Source organism: Dromiciops gliroides, chromosome 6 (genome assembly GCF_019393635.1).
Source record: "Dromiciops gliroides isolate mDroGli1 chromosome 6, mDroGli1.pri, whole genome shotgun sequence".
Taxonomy (NCBI): domain Eukaryota; kingdom Metazoa; phylum Chordata; class Mammalia; order Microbiotheria; family Microbiotheriidae; genus Dromiciops; species Dromiciops gliroides.
In genome coordinates, this window is record NC_057866.1 from 19,910,051 (window position 1) to 19,927,402 (window position 17,352).

Below are 17,352 nucleotides of genomic sequence, written 5' to 3' on the forward strand. Positions count from 1 at the left end.
ATACATGTTAATGATGCCATATTCTTAAGATTTTTAATTCTGTACCTGGAACTATACCCTGGCAATTTCTCTAATTTATTAGACAAGGACATGAAGAAATTAAAATGTTGTATCATTTAATAATTTATCGACCCCATTCCCAGTTTTGTCAAACCAATTTTTCAGTTAAATTCAAAACCCTATTCAAAACCCAGTCTAAACTAGATTGTGTGATCTATCCTAGCCTCCCCTCACCACCACCACACTTGCTCTCCAAACAGTTTATCTTGGGACCTGTGTTTAGTTTCCCATAAACAAAACTAGTCTAGGCTGTGCCCATCCTTAGAGACCTTTCTTCTATCCTCATATCTCACCATAAAACCAGAGATTGTTTGATCTCCCCCAAGCAGAGGTCCTGATTGGGATGGTTCTAACTTTCTGGAAAAGATTACTAGAGGGGCAGCTAGGTGGCACAGTGGATAGAGCACCGGCCCTGGAGTCAGGAGTACCTGAGTTCAAATCTGACCTCAGACACTTAACACTTACTAGCTGTGTGACCCTGGGCAAGTCACTTAACCCCAATTGCCTCACTAAAAAAAAAAAAAAGAAAAAAGAAAAAAAAAGATTAGTAGAAGCAGTTGAGGCCCATTAAGTAATTAACATTCCCTAATTGTCAGAGCTGAGTGTGATCAGCTGTACCTGACTCCTGACCTGCTTTACCAGCTGCAGCAGATTGTAATGCTTCCCAACAACCCTGACTTCCTCTCATCTGGGTTAGTGACCTAACTGAAGGGTCCAGTCTGACCTATATACATCACTGTTAATAAACTGTTACCTTTCTTGGAGAACGGGTGCCTCATTTTCCTTGTTATTGGCATTTTATGTGCCACAGTCATGAAGGAAAAGCATCCCAGACAAAAGAAGAGGAAGCAAAGCCCAAGTGTGCTGTCTCTCCAGTTTGTGGGCTCACATGGGGTATGTATTTCCTAGCTCCCTGGTTCTGTCACGAATGAGACTGATTGTAAAACACTTTCATGATTAATAACATCTTGGAAAGGAGTGTCCTCAGCCTAGCGTCCAGAGGAGACAGAAATAGTATATTGCCACAGAAAACTGTAGCAGTCAATTAGGTATGCACAAAAAAGCAACACTATTTCATAGCTAAGCTCAAGCTGGACCTAAAGAAAGAGATAGGCCACCTTGCTGAAATAGGGGCAAAGAATGGTGACAATGCTGTGCAAAGTAAATCTACATCCAGGACCTTTGAGACGTGGACCCTAGAGAATCCATTACTAAGTCTGGTGTTGCTACTGTTGTTTCCTCCCTTCCCATGAGCCATAAAATAACTGATTAGCTATCATGTCATGTCTCTTGTGTCTTTGTTGAATGTGGTAGCCTTGAAATCACAGAGGAAGTGTCCAAATGGAAAATGATTTTCCAACTGCCTTATTTCTGACTGGTTCTAATCTCCTTCAGAAATACTTTGTAGCACCATCCCATGTATCCCACTCCCCAAATAGCTAGCATCCTCATTCCCCAAACAACTGTAACCTTTCAGTCCTAAGTCTCTTCCCCACCCCCACCCCCTTCTCCTCTATAAAACTATCACCTTGGGGAGTTAAAGTTTAGACTTCTTCTCCTGGCCATACCTCTGTGTGCTGAATAGTAAAAACTTTTACTTAAATTTTAACTAGATATTGTGTGTGAGTAATTCCTTGAGAGAGGGATATTTTCAGATCCAGTTTTGTGTAGCAAAAATATAACACAATCCACTTCCATGATTTTCCTCTGGGAATTCTGTGAGTTGGTCTGCAATTGACATTAATGGGAAAGAAAGTATGCAGAAAGATGTGAGTGGGTAATGTTGGGCATTGCTTCCTTATTTGGTTGTTTGTCAGAATCATGCAATAAAAACCAATTTAGCAATATTCACTTTATTTTGTGCAAATAAAATTAATTGGAGTTGAGGGAGTGAGGACAGAGCTTGGATATAGAAAGAACAATAACGACAAAAAGTGCATATTAAGTTCAGAGTTCAGATGTAGTAGATGAGGGATGAAAAATAATTTAGATGTTTCATTTCAAGTAGCATATTAATCAGCTACTTTGTTTCAGGTACTTTTGGCAGATGTTCTATATGTAAAATTGGCAGGCCCTGCCAAATGGTAGGCAATGAGGGTAAAAAAACAAAAAACAAAAAACAATGAAGAATGGAGCATCCTTTGATGTTAGACAGGATTTAATCACACAGATTTTGTTACTTTCCATGATTTAGAAAGAAGGGCAGATTTGGGGGAAAGGAGTAAGGGTTTTACTTTCAAATGGAGAAGACTATCATACATACAGTTGTGTGATATCCAAGGGGCGCTTGATGCCAAGACTGGAGTTCAGAAGAAATGTAAGAGTTGGTTATGTAGATCTTGGAATCATCTGCATAGATATAACCAATGGGATCTGACTAGTTCAGAGCTCTTTAAACTTGTTCCACTCAGAAATCCTTTTGGGTGGAGAAATTTTATGGGACCCTGGAGAATATAGGTATATAACAAAGCTTCTTAACCTTTTGTTGTTGTCAATTTTTTCACATGACCTCCACATTCAGGTATGCTATTCCATGTTGGATCATGACCCACAATTTAAGAAGCTTTGCACCAGATCACCACAAGGCAGCATAGCCCCTTTGCTCATATAAAAAAGAGTCTAATGAGTGACTGGTAAATGATGAACTACATCCAATATCTCCTCTGTTTGTCCTTTCAAAGATCACTGACAATAACTCAGAAATTATCTGCTATTTCTCCCCACTGCCATGAAAGTAGATTGTCTAGGTTAGGAGCATTTAATTCATCAAAAGAAGTTTTGCGGGGTTTTTTTTATTCTTTTTTCTTATCTGTACTTTAACTCTGTCCCTTCAATTCTAATTATCTTTAAGCAATTTTTATCCTTTTGTTTTCCTGTGTGTTTTGCAAAGTGAACACAAGGAAAACAAAATATATTAAGCATACAAAAATAAAAAAAGCCTTTGTTTTCACTTAGCATTCCTCTCTAGTCATTGACTTATTAGATTTAAAATTCTTGATATGATTCAAAGATGATTGTGCCCCCATCCTCCCTCTTTTCATTCCTTCCTTGCTTCTTTCTCTCCTTCACTTTTTTTTTCTTTTCTTCTAATAACGGCAAAAATCCCTGCATTTATTTCTACACTAAAATTACATTGTAATTACAGAATGGGCATACAGATAATTGGTTCGTGTTCCTTGTTCTCCATACACATGAAAACAAGAACTTAAAACCTAAGTCATCTGACCTTGGTGGGATAGATCTTGTGGCAACTCCTTTGGAAAACCATTCTGTTAAATTCCTTAATTCTATCATTTTCCCCGTTGCTAATTAGCTATTCAACAGCAGCAGCAACAACAAGGAAAATCAAAACAATTATAAACTTTATTAAAACTGATTACTAAGACACATTTCCAAAATTCAGCTTGATAATTACATTTCAGCATAGGTATATTTGTTCAACTGGTCTCTTTAAAATACTTCTTTAAAATGCTCAACAATTTTAATATGTTAATGGCATGAAATGGTAGTCAAAAGCATTTTAGAATGAAATGAGATACAAAGTGTCCCAAAACAGAGAAAGATTAGTTTCATAATTTTTGGCTTTGATAAGATTATATCTGGGAAATTGTTTTAAATTCTGGAAACCACATTGAAGAACATGTATTTACAAGATAGATCAGTTTGAGAAGAATATCACTGACATGGTGGGGTGAATATAATATATGCTTTATGTAGAGTTTTTATGGTATCATTAAATGTTAAACCCGTATAAGAGTATTTCTAGAGAATACATGGTAGTTATATTCTTGGATTATCTATGGACAGATAGATTCAATTTGCTCAATTTGGTCCTAGTGGACAGAAGAACAATAATGTCAAAAATACTCAGGAGTAGGCAGAATAAAGAAACTAACTAACTAACTAACAGGCATAGATTTATTTTAGCTTTCTCCCAAATCCCTCCAAAAACCTTTAAATACTGCCTCAAAGCAAATTCTAGAGCAGCAGAAGCCAAAAAAGGGTGAAGTGAAAAAAAAAAATTTCTAGCCCAAGAAAATTTAGAAGATCTGTAAGAAATTTCTGTGACACAAGGAGGAGATTGCAGTTAAGTCCAAAAGAGTTTGTACCCCAGCACACCAGTTGTTGTCCTTAAGGGCAGTTGAGTCAGTGGCAGAAATGGCAATTTCTGGACCTCTCAGCCCACAGATGGTAAGAGTGTCAGACAACTGATCAGAAGGGGATTACATGGGGCCCTTTGCTGGCACCAGGGGCAGCATTGTTGCACTGCCTATACTTGGATCTGTGTTGCAGTACTGGGTCTCTGTCCTAGAGTAAGGAGGATCACTAGAATAACTGATCTTATAGACAGAGGGGAGCTGGGACCCTGCTCCCAGGTACAGGAGAGAAAAACAGGGTACTTGTGTTGACTCACAGATCAGAGCATAGGTCAGCAGAGTTGTAAACACAACTCTCTAGATCATACCAACTTGGAAGAGGTAAAAACTAAAAAGTGGCTAGAATCATCTCTGAAAATAGATGCACTTACACACACACACACACACACACACACACACACACACACCAAAAAAACCCAAACCTGAAACTTAGGACATTGTCCCATCCATATCAGAAGGAAACCCTCACTTTGGCATAGAGGTAAAAATAAAAAGTAAAGAAATAGTGTGGAAAAAATGAAAAAACTATTGTTAAAATAAAATTATTCGCGGGGCAGCTAGATGGCGCAGTGGATGGAGCACCGGCCCTGGAGTCAGGAGTACCTGAGTTCAAATCCGGCCTCAGACACTTAACACTTAACTAGCTGTGTGACCCTGGGCAAGTCACTTAGCCCCAATTGCCTCACTAAAAAAAAAAATAAAATAAAATAAAATAAAATTATTCTGACCATAGAGAGTTATTCTGAAGACAGGGAAGATCTGAACACAAAGGCAGATGACAACAAACTCAACACTTCTACATCCAAAGGCTCAAAGTAAAATATGAATTAGTTTCAGAGTATGGAAGAGATCCAAAAGGATTTGTAAAAGCAAGTAAGAGAGCTAGAGAAAAAACTGGGAATAGAAATGAGAGGGATATAAGAAAATCATGGGGAAAAAAGTCAGTAACTTTATAGGAAGAATAGGCCATGACCGAAATACTACAACAACAAACAACCACCACCACCACCACCCACCAACAACAACACTGCAGATGCAAGAAATAGCCATAGGAAAATTAACAAAATAAAAATAGATAAAAGAAATTAAAAGAAAACTAAATGTAAGATAGCTAGGGAGAGGGGATGTGACAGTCGATGAGGGTGGCAATCAGGAAAGGCATTGTTTAGAAAGTAGTGTTTGAACTGTAGGAAGAATAGGATTATAGGAAGTGAGAGGGAATATATTTCGATTTCCCAAGAGGTATGACAAATACAAGAGCACGGAGAAGGAAAATGATTTGTGTTTAAGGAACAGAATAAAGGCTAGTATTCTTGAGTCACAATGGGGATTCAGTATACAATGAGGGTATAAGGACACAGAATTAATGAGTATGAATTAACTGAAGTAAGATTTTGCTGACCTTTAAATTTGTGACTGTTTCCTTCACATCTTTGTTTCTCAGACTATAGATGAGAGGGTTCAGCATAGGAATTATTACTGTATAAAAAACAGAGGCCACTTTCACCTCTTCCTTTAAGTTTTGATTCCTGGGCACACAGTAGAGGAAGAGAATTGTCCCATGGTAAATAGTGATGGCCATGAGATGTGAAGTGCATGTGGAGAAGGCTTTACGCCTCCCACTCACTGAATGCATCTTCAGGACAGTAACCAAAATGAAAAGGTAGGAAGTGAGGATGATCACAAGTGTGCTCACCTCATTGAAGGTAGCAATGGTGAAAAGAATCATTTCACTTATATAAGTATTAGAGCAGGAAGCAGAGAGGATGACAGAATATTCACAGAGAAAGTTATTCAGGATGCTAAACTGATGAAAAGATAAGGAAAGAAGGGGATACATGATGAAAAGGGAAGAGATAATGCCCCATGCATATGCCCCAGTCACCAGGAGGGTGCAGAGTGTCTGAGACATGGCAACTGTGTACATCAAGGGATTAGAAATGGCCACAACACGGTCATAGGCCATCACTGCCAGCATGAATGTTTCTGCCACCACAAATGTGCAAGCAAAAAAGAATTGGGTGATGCAACCCTTGAAGGATATGGTTCTGTCTGCCACAATTAAGTTCTCTAGCAGCTTGGGAGTAACAACAGTAGAATAACAGAAATCCACAAAGGACAAGTGGCTGAGGAAAAAGTACATAGGGGTGTGTAGTTTGGGGTTGATCTTGATGATGATAATCATCCCCAGATTGCCCACCACAGTCACAATATAAATGGCAAGGAACACCATGAATAGTGGGACCTGGAGATCTGGGTTATGAGAGAAACCCAAGAGGATGAATGTGACCATACCACTCTGATTCTTTTCAGTGTTCAGCATAGTTCCTATTGGAGAAAAAAAAATAGAGTTAATCCTGAGTAGAACATTAAGGAAATTGGAAGACATTTATAAATGGAAGAGTTGTGACTTTGGGACTATTTGGGATTGAAAAGGAAAAAAAAATAGGCAATAGAAGTATTATATATTCTGAATGGGGTAGCTGGGTGGCACACTGATTAGAAGGATGGTCCCAGAATCAGGAACACCTTGATGGAACTCTGGTTTTAGATAATTACCAATTGTGTGATGCTGGGCAAATCACTTAACCTTGCTTGCCTCAGTTTCCTCAACTTTAAAGTAAGCTGGAAAAGGAAATGCAAAACTACCCCAGTATCTTTGCCAAGAAAACCACAAATTACATCATAGAGAATAGGACACAAATTAAATGATTGAAAAATAACAATTGTGGGGCAGCTAGATGGCGCAATGGATAAAGCACGGGCCTTGGATTCAGGAGGACCTGAGTTCATATCCTGCCTCAGACACTTGACACTTACTAGCTTTGTGACCCTGGGAAGTCACTTAACCCTCACTGCCTCACAAAAAAAAAAAAAGAAAGAAAGAAAAAAAGAAAAAGAAAGAAAAATAACAAGTGTATGCTGAAAAAGTAGGCTCACTAAGAAAGATCCCTAAGGTTGGTGTTGATCCTTTGGTGGCTAAGAAACTAACCTGGGAGTGATAAAGTATGGTAGGTTGTAAGAGGAGTGACATAAGGGAGATATGTTATGGTTATACATTTGAGTGAGCTTGGAGAGAGAAACTGAATTATATTTGAGGAGTTAGTTTAGAAGTAGGGTAATTTCAGCATGCCTTGTTGAGTAGGTGAGCTATTCAGGCATTGGATGCACCAACTGGGTTCTCCTAGTGATGACCCAGGATAATGTTAATCAAGGAATGTTGAAAAGAATAAATATATACATAAATACACATATATGCATATATACGCATATATATGAATATATGTGTACATGTGTGTATATGCATATATGTGTGTATGTATATTATGTGTGTTTGTATATATACATATACATATACACACACACACACCAGATTGTGACCTTTGGAGCTCTTTTTTGTTTCTGTTTCAGGGAGACATCTCTGAGGGAGATAGCATTTCCCCAAATAACATGGCACGGTTGAAATTATGCAAATAAAACTGAATTAAATAACAGTTATAAGAAAATATTGGGGAACTTCCACAATTAGTTAATTTTATCAAATACAATAATTCTGGTTGACAAAGGAAATTAAAAAGAGATAGAGAATGAAAGAAGAGATAATCCTAAGAATCCATCCATTCTTCTTGGATTTCAATGAATGTTTAAGTGACAAATATGACATTGCAGATGACCTTTTAGGGGATGTAGCAAGATGAATGAGTATGTGAGAGAATATTCTTTGAAGGAAGTGTCAGAAGATAAATTACTGTCCAAAAGAGACATACTGTTTCCCAGTTACATTTGATTAATTAAAATTATTCATTTTTTAATAAGATGTCCAAGAAGTCTTAGTGCAATTAAAGTTACTAGAGGTTCTAAAGTTCAGAATGGAAGGAAGCATTTTAGGATACCCAGCAGAAATAAGTACTATTATAATTAATCAGTATAACTGGAAGACAATAAGTCTCTTTAAAAAAATCTCCTGATCCTCTTATGATCCATACTTCCTTTAGAACGTTACTACGTCTTTTGGGAAATTTTGTATAAGGTTTTATGGTTTAAAATGGTTGGGATATTTTATGGCACTTTTTTTTTTTCAGAATAGTAATGTATGTGTTACTCCTTGTTTTATCAAAGGGGAAACTAAGTATTCAGGAATAGAAGTGACGTTGACAAAGTAACACAGCTAATTACTACTCAATATGCAAAATCAGAATTTCTAATTCCAAGTCCAGGGCTTTTTCTTCAAGGTCACCGAACCTCAACAAACTGACAAGAGAATATATGGGTGAGGAGATAAACAAACAAACTAAGAAAAAAAATAAAAATAGATAAATATCTAGCCCTTAGAAAAGTTGGGAAGTAAACAAATTCTGCCTATATTATTGTATAATTTGCTTCCCATGATTTGTCCTACCTTGAGAAACCTTAAACCATGTGGTATCATTTTGAAGAAAATTATATTCAACAAGCTACTAAAACTTTTAGGGTTTTTTTGTTTGTTTTTAGAACTTTGACTTTTATACTATAAGAATATATTCTGAGGCCACTGAGATTTAAAAATGAGGATCCAAGAGTGGTAGAACAAGTATATGCCAGAGGCAAGACTTGAAGGAGAAGCTGTCTTAATGACCATTTCTCTATCTATTTTGCCATGTTGACCCAAAACTTAAATAAAGGAGACACATTATTAAGATCAATATGTCAGTGTTTCCAGCGGCATTTTCATTATAAAATATTATTTGAGCTAAAACATGAATATTAATGATCTCATCTCAGCTGATGGAGCAGAATGATGGAAAAGATAATTTAAGAAAACAAGACTTTCTTATCACCAAAAAAAAAAAAGTAATAAAAGGAGCATGTGCAGAAGGATAGCAGATAGTTAAACCAATGATTTTGAGGCTGCTGTGTTGCAGCTGATGGCTGCAGAAGAGAGGAAAGTCTATCTGCTGCCCTCTCAATGCATATATCCGTCTGTTAAAAATAAACAGTTCAGTATCAGATAGGGTTTTCTAAGGGTTCTATTGTGATGATGATGTTGATAAAACTCAGTTATATGGAATGATTGTTGAACTAATCAATTTCTATTTCCAATCTTCCTAGTTACTGTTCTGTGCACTACAATCCTCCCAATCCCCTAGGTTTACAATCTAGCTTTATTCCATGACTTCTCACTCTCTCTCTCTCACCCTCCATAAACATTCTGTTGCCAGTGTCTGGTGATTTTACCTTTACAGTATTTTTAAACCTACTATTCTCTCTCCTTTGACATTCCCATTATGAACAATTTGCTATTCCTTTTAAATTTATAATAAAGTTATCATGTAAATTTATTTTCTGTTTACCTCCTCCCCTCCCCTACATCAAGCCCTATTCACACTGTGTAATAGGAATCTCTATTTATAGAAGTTCTCAGGATAGTCATGTTCAGTTTGAAGCCAACTCTGCTCCTGACTTTCCAGAATCTCCCTTTCTTTTTCTCCTGCCCTTTAAGCCAAGGCAACTAGTTGGCATAGTATATAGAGTGCCAGTCCTGAAGTCAGGAACACATCTTCCTGAGTTCAAAACTGTCTTCAGTTACTAACTGTGTTATTTGGAAGAATTTACTTAATCCTGTTAGTTTCCATTTCTTAATCACTAAAAGAAGCTGGAGAAAGAAATGGCAAACTATTCCAGTGTCTTTTTCCAAGAAAACCTCAAATGGAGTCACAAAGAGTCAGATATGACTGAAGCAAGTGAACAACAAAGAAATTTAATCTTTCATTGCTTCATGAAGGCTCCTAGGATTTATTTACTAAATCACGGATCTCGTTATATTTTTTTTTTTGCAAGAAGTTTCCACACCAGGTTATCCCTAATTATGTCAAAACCACAGACTGTGAACATATAGTTTTACTTTTTTTTTTAATTTATACCTCTTCCATCACTCTACCTACAAAATTCTCTTCTGATGTCCCATCATCATAGAGAAATCACCCAAGTCTATAGAAAGGTAAGAAGATGGTGTCACAAAGAAGTGATGAAAATAGAATATATTCTTTGGCAGATTCAGATCCTTCTGATACATATCATGTCATCATGGAGAGATTACTTTGTCTCCGAGTTTCCTTGTTGACTTCCTAAGGTAAAAATGACTGAAAAGGTACCTACATGTATTGGTAGATGGAGTTATTTATTATAAGTTCCACATAGTATCAAAGTGACAAGTCCATTTATCTCTATAAGTATTTAGAACAGTAAAATTCAAACTTAGGGGGCAGCTAGGTGGCAAAGTGGAAAGGGCACCAGCCTGGAGTCAGGAGTACCTGAGTTCAAATCTGGCCTCAGACACTTAACACTTACTAGCTGTGTGACCCTGGGCAAGTCACTTAACCCCAATTGCCTCACCAAAAAAAAGAAATCAAATTTAGGCATGACCAACAAATCCAGAAAAGCTCTATGTATGGTCATGCTGGTCAAGAGTAAATATAAATGCTCTATAGAGGTTCATATAGGAGGTTTGGTATTGGGAATAAGGAGTAGGCAGTAGGACATAAGTCCCCTCAAAATTTTAAGTCAGATGGTCTTTTTGACTTTTATTGTTGAAGAGGAAACTAACACTGAAGAAATGTGAGACTCTTGAAATATGGGAACAAATGTTCTCTAATCTCAAATAACTTTTAATTCACCTCATGGCAGGAATTGTGCTTGATAGCTTATTGTTCCCCAGGTCCTTGAAATATATCATTCATGTAACACATGTTATAAGAATACAAAGAAAACTATTAGAAGCAACATCATTTTAGCTTAAAAACTGCCTCTTTTGCTTGGACACACCCTTCTAATGCACCAACCAAAGGGATGCCGATAAAACACCTCCAGCCTCCAGGTGGCACTGTGAAGGGAAAGGTCAACAATGTCCAGATTTATTAACTTACCTGTAGGTGTGTTTTTTGGTTGACTTGTTCCCTATCCCCCTTGGTTCTGTGGGTGTTTAGGCTATTGATAAACATTTTCATGACCACAAAACATCCCCCACCCCCCCAAAAAAGACATTCTCAGAATTGTGCATTAGTAAGTTTACGCAATATATTAGAATAGGGAAAAAAAATGAATTGGGTTTCAATTGGCCATATTATGGCTAAGTTTAGAAAAGACAGAAACCTCTTATATGGTATGATACCATAAAAAAAATGTAAGGCAATCATTGTTTCAGCTATGTCCAGAAATTGAGTCTTGTAACAATTTTCTGGAGCTTTTATCTGTCTTCAACACCTCAGGGAGTCAGGCTGCTTAGAATCTCTAAGGACATTTTCTACTTTGTCTATTTCCCCCACCATGGGGCACAAAAGACATGATTAAAGATAATCTTGTGTCTCCTGTGTCACATCTATTGAATAGGATTTCATTGTAATCATATCTGAAAAAAAAAAAAACTATATTATTTATCCCTTATGAAGTCTAGAATCTTTTAAAGAAAAAAAAAGCTCATAATTTTGCATTTAACCCTATTTTAATTGTTCTTTGAATATCAGGATGTTTATGTTTGTTAATTATTGTTAGGTTTATAATATTAAATGAAAAGAAAAGGAAAAACAAATGATATCCAAAACTTTTTTTTTCTTAAACACATGAAACTGTTTCCAATCTCTTTTCAAAAGCATTAATGACAAACTATGCCAGGATAAAAAAAAAAAGAAATTTGTGATTAAAATATAATTCTCTTTGATCATTTGCCACTGGGAATGGGAGAACTAATTAGGAGAGAACTGATCTGAATCCCTGTTTATAGTATAGCTAGTATATGAAATCGATAATGGAGAGATTTACTGGGTGATTCTTTTATTCTAAAACCTGTCAGAATAGCTCTACATAGTCAATTTAAACATAGGGAAATGCAATTTGATTAAATTAAATTTGAAAAAAATGTCAATTTAATTAAATTAAATATAACCCATTTTACTTTACCTAAATGAAAATAGTTTATATATATATATATATATATAGAGAGAGAGAGAGAGAGAGAGAGAGAGAGAGAGAGAGAACACCTCTTGTACGCACTGCACTGTACAAGAATAGTTAGAATGCAATATTTTCTTAAGATATTCTTTTGTAATATACTGCTCTCTTATAACATACAGTCTAAAAAAGGCTTAGTTCACCAAGCCTTATTCTTCTTATGTGTACTGGACCCTTTTAGGAAGTCTGGAGAGGCCGGTAGAATGTTTTTCTGAATAATGTTTTTAAAATGAAATACAGGGGGTAGCTGGGTGGCACAGTAGATAAAGCACTGGACTTGGGTTCAGGAGGACCTGAGTTCAAATCCAACCTCAGACAGTTAACACTTACTAGCTGTGTGACCCCGGGCAAGTCACTTAACCCTCATTACCCTGAAAAAAAAAAAGAAATACATAGGTTTATTGAAATATGTGTAGAAATATGTATGTAAATAAATTTATACTATATATACAAACATATGCAAATGTATATATGCATATATATATATAACACATATGTATATGTATGCATATATGTTAAGGAATTTAAGACATCTCTGTCCAGGCATAAAATGAAATAACTCCTACAACTATTCTCAGTAAAAATTTATTTTCTTTATGATTTTACATGATAAATTATTTAAGGATAGATTACTTAAGCAAGTTATTGAAAATAAGACCAACACCAACTATTTTTAGCTTATTCAGAAATTTAACTGTTAATTTTCATCATAAACATCAGAAAAGAGAACCCTAGAAAACATATTAGCCCCAAACATTTGATATAAATGACCAATGGAGAAAGATGGCATACATTGGGTCTTTATAGAGGACTAACTAGCACCTCTGGTTTGAGGGCTCACTGAGTGCTTTTTAGGCCCTTCCATCGAACTTTGGTCTCTACCTGCCACTTAGTTCTTACAACTCCAAAAAGCTATAGAACACACAGAAGTTACACCCTGATAAACTGTCTTAGGAGATGGGCTAAACTAGGGTGAGGGTAACTGATAGGCCTTAAAACTGTCAGTATGTTAAGGGGCTGGGAGAGAGGCTATCTGCATATGAACACTTTCCAGGTGGAATGGGTAGCTGAGAAAAATTTGTTTCATTGGCCATGAAGGCAGCTAAAGCAGGCATTGTAAAGTGTGTAGAGCTTGCTCAAACATCAAAGACACGAAAACATCCACAAACTGTCACCTGTCATCCCAACTTTTGTCCTGCCACCAGACTTTGAGTTGCATATGATGAGATGATATCTTTAAAAAAATAAAATTAAGGGGTGAGAGGAGTGCACTGGGAAAACGGGAAAGGGAGAGATGGAATGGGGTAAAGTATCTCACATAAAAGAAGCAAGAAAAAGCTTATGGAATAGAGGGGAAGATGGGGGAGATATGGGGGGGTGAGTGAGCCTTTCTCTCATCAAAATTGGCTCAAAGAGGAAATAACATACACACTCAATTGGATATAACTATCTTGTCCTGCAGGAAAGTAAGAGGGGAAGAGGATAAGGGAGGAGGGGTGAAAAAGGGAGGGCAGATTGGGGAAGGGGACAGTCAGAAGCAAAACAATTTTGAGGGGGATAGGTTCAAAGAAAATAGAAAATAGAGTAACTATCAAGGGGAGGGAATAGGATGTAGGGAAATACAATTAGCAATAGTAACTGCGAAAAAAAATTGAAGCATGCTTGTCTGATAGGCCTCAGTTCTCAATCACCTAGAGAACTGAATCAAATTTGTTAAAATAAGAGCCATTCCCCAACTGATAGAGGATCAGAAGACATTAAGTTATCAGATGAAATAATCAAAGCCACCTATAGCCATATAAAAAAAAAAGGTCTAATTCATATTGATTGGAGAGATTCAGATCAAAACAATTCTGGGTACTACCTCATACCTATTGGATTGCATAATAGGAGAGCAGAGAGATATAACCAATATTATACACACTTGGCAAAGTTATAAACTGATTCAAACATTCTGTAGAGCAATTTGGAACTATGGCTAGAGGGCTATAGAACCATGAAGACTCTTCAATCTAGTATTAGCACTAATAGATTGATATCTTAAAAGAGATTTTTTAAAAAGAGTTGAAATTGAAATTGGGAAGATTTCCATCAATTGCAGAATGGCTGAACAAATTGTGGGAAGAGATTATGATGAAACACTGTTGTGCTATAAGAAATGATGAGCAGGATGCTTTCAGAAAAGCCTGGAAAGACATACATGAGCTGATGCAAAGGGAAATGTACTATATACAAAAACAGCAATACTGTAAGATAATCTCCTGTGAATGACTTGGTTGTTTTCAGCAATGCAATGATCCAGGAAAACTCTGAAGGACTTATGAAAAATGCAATCCATCTACAGAGAAAGGACTGATGGTATCTGAATATAGATTGAAGCATAATTTGTTTCTTACTTCCTTTTTATTTCTTTTCTTTCTTTTACGAGACAAGGAGGATTAAGTGACTTGCCCAGGGTCACAAAGTTAGTAAGTGTCAAGTCTCTAAGACCAGATTTGAACTTAGGTCCTCCTGAATCCTGGGCTGATGCTTTATCCACTGTGCCATATAGCTGCCCCCATTAGTTCATTTTTCAAAATATTTTTTTCTGTTTTCTTTTACAACATAATGAGGAAATGTTTTGCATGACAGAACATAAACAACTTATATTGAATTGCTGGTATTCTTAACGGGTTTTGGGCAGGGAGGTATGAAGAGAATGTGGAATACAAAGTTTTAAAATTTGATTTTAAAATTTGTTTTTATATGTAATTTGGGAAAAAATATTCTAAATGAAATTTAAAAAAATAAAAAAAAAAACCCTTCCAGCTAAGAGGTTAAAAGCAGTTGGCAAGGAGGTCTCAAGAACTCCCTATCAAAGACATAAAAATTGATTTTATATTATTTTAGCTGAAAGGAGCCATAGCATGGTTCTAGATCAATCCACCTGGGGACAAATTTAACTCAAACTGCCCAGGTCTGAACAATAGCTTCTTTCTAAAGAATGGTCCTGGGGCAGCTAGGTGGCGCGGTGGATAAAGCACCAGCTCTGGATTCAGGAGTACCTGAGTTAAAATCTGGCCTCAGACACTTGACACTTAACTAGCTGTGTGACCCTGGGCAAGTCACTTAACCCTCATTGCCCCCCCCCCAAAAAAAAAAGAAAAAGAAAAAAAATGGTCCTAGATGTTTTTTTGTTTTGTTTTGTTTTTCCTTTCTTTTTCTTTTCTGAGAAGTTAACTTACATTTCCCCATCTCCACCAGTATTCTGAGCCTCAACAGTACCCTCAATTTCCACTTAGATTGTCATTTGCATACTATAGTCAGCTTTAGGATAACAATCATTCATGTTGTTTCCATCTGAAAGATGGAGTTATCAGTAAAGCTAGAAAAATTATCAGATTATCTCCTCTTAGGAAAGATAAAGTTCTAACAGATGGATGGACAGGTGAAATTCCAATAATAGCAATGTCTTGCCTCCAATAGCTTTATGACTATTGTCAGAGCTCCTCACTTTTTTTTCCCCTGAAACATTATATTCTGTTTTTCTGGATATGTAATTCTTGGCTATAGTGCCAGTTCCTTTTCCCTCTTGAATATCATATCCCATGCCCTCCAGTCCTTTAATGTAGATGCTGCTAGATCTCGTTTTGTCTTTATTGGAGCTCCACAGTATTTGAATTCCTTTTTTTCTAGCTTCTTACAATATTTTCTCCTTGACCTGGGACCTCTAGAATGTAGCTATAATATTCCTAGAGGATTTCCTTTTGGGATCTCCTTCAGGAGGTGATCAGTGGATTCTTTCAATTTCTATTTTACCTTCTGGTTCTAAAACATCAGGGCAATTTTCCCTTACAATTTCTTGGAAGATGATGTCTAGGCTCTTATTTTGGTCAAGGTTTTTATGTAGTCCAATGATTTTCAAATTATGTCTCCTGGATTTATTTTCCAAGTTAGCTCTTTTTCCAGGAAGATATTTCACATTGCCCTCTATTTTTTCATTCAATTGGATTTGCTCTCCTGTGTCTTGGTTTCTCATAAAGTCACTAGCTTCCATTTGTTCAATCCTAATTCTTAGGTAATTATTTTCTTCAGACAACTTTTTTATCTCCTTTTCCATTTGACTTTTCAAGCTATTGACTTTTTTCTCTTACCATTCTTTCATCCCTCTCTCTAAATCTTCCTTCTATCTCTCCGACTTTCTCTTCAAAGTCCCTTTTGAGAGCTTCCATGGCCTGAGACCAGTTCATTTTTTTCTAGGAAGCTTTGGATGTAGGGGCCCTGAGGTTGTTGTCCTCTTCTGAGGGTGCACTTTGATCTTCCTTGTTGTTGAAGAAACTTTCTATCATTCTGAACTTTCTTTGCTTGCTCATCTTGCTGTCTTTTACTTGATTTTTACCTCCCCACTTGGGGGGCCTGCTTTTAGACTACACTACTGTCCCAAGCTTCAGAGGGTCCCAGTTGTTTTGGTTTGAGGGAGGGCAGGTTTTTCTCTTGCCTGGCCTGTTTTCTGGCCAGAAGATAACCTGAAGCCTACTTACTAAACAACCAACCAGGAAAGCTTTCTGTGGTGTGGTTCTTAGCTTTAAAAAGCCGGCGCCCCTCCCCAACCTGGGCCACCTGCCACTCAGGATTTCTTCATGTTTCCCCACTGCAGAGGGACAGCTGAATTCCTCCCTAGGTCTCACTGATACCCCTGCACTTTCCCCTCCCCCCATGGCCAGCCATTCAGCCCTCTCAAGCTCAATTCTAGAAGATGCTGGTTGTGTAGCTGATTCAGAGGCTTGGGTGTTAAGTTCCTCTGATGTGGTGTGATCACAGAGTTGGACTTTTCTGGTAGCTCAGCATGGCCCCCTTTAATCTGTCTATGACTGGAAAATATCCTCAGCCAGTATTTTTGTCATTTTTTCCGCTCCAGGAGTTGTTTTTGGGGTAATTGTATCAGGAGTTCTGTGCATTTAATGTCTTTCCTCTGCCATCTTGGCTCCTCCCCTCATGGTAATCCAGAGCTCATCACTTTTTTAAAATTAATCAGTCAGTGGGGCAGTTGGGTGGTGCAGTGGATAAAGTACTTGCCCTGGAATCAGGAGGACCTGAGTTCAAATCAGGCATCAGACACTTGACACTAGCTGTGTGACCCTGGGCAAGTCACTTGACCCTCATTGTCCCACAA

General features: G+C 37.1%; 1 protein-coding gene across 1 annotated transcript; it reads right to left on the reverse strand.

The window, feature by feature from the left end:
* Positions 1–5,580: 5,580 nt before the first annotated feature.
* Positions 5,581–6,540, reverse strand: LOC122731903 (olfactory receptor 5D18-like). Its single transcript, XM_043972152.1, has one exon. It carries the CDS (start codon positions 6,538–6,540, stop codon positions 5,581–5,583), a length of 960 nt encoding a protein of 319 aa, XP_043828087.1.
* Positions 6,541–17,352: the final 10,812 nt, after the last annotated feature.

Bases quoted from the DNA above. Each gene is read 5' to 3' on its own strand.
- LOC122731903 (XM_043972152.1), bottom strand. From the start codon at position 6,540: ATGCTGAACACTGAAAAGAATCAGAGTGGTATGGTCACATTCATCCTC.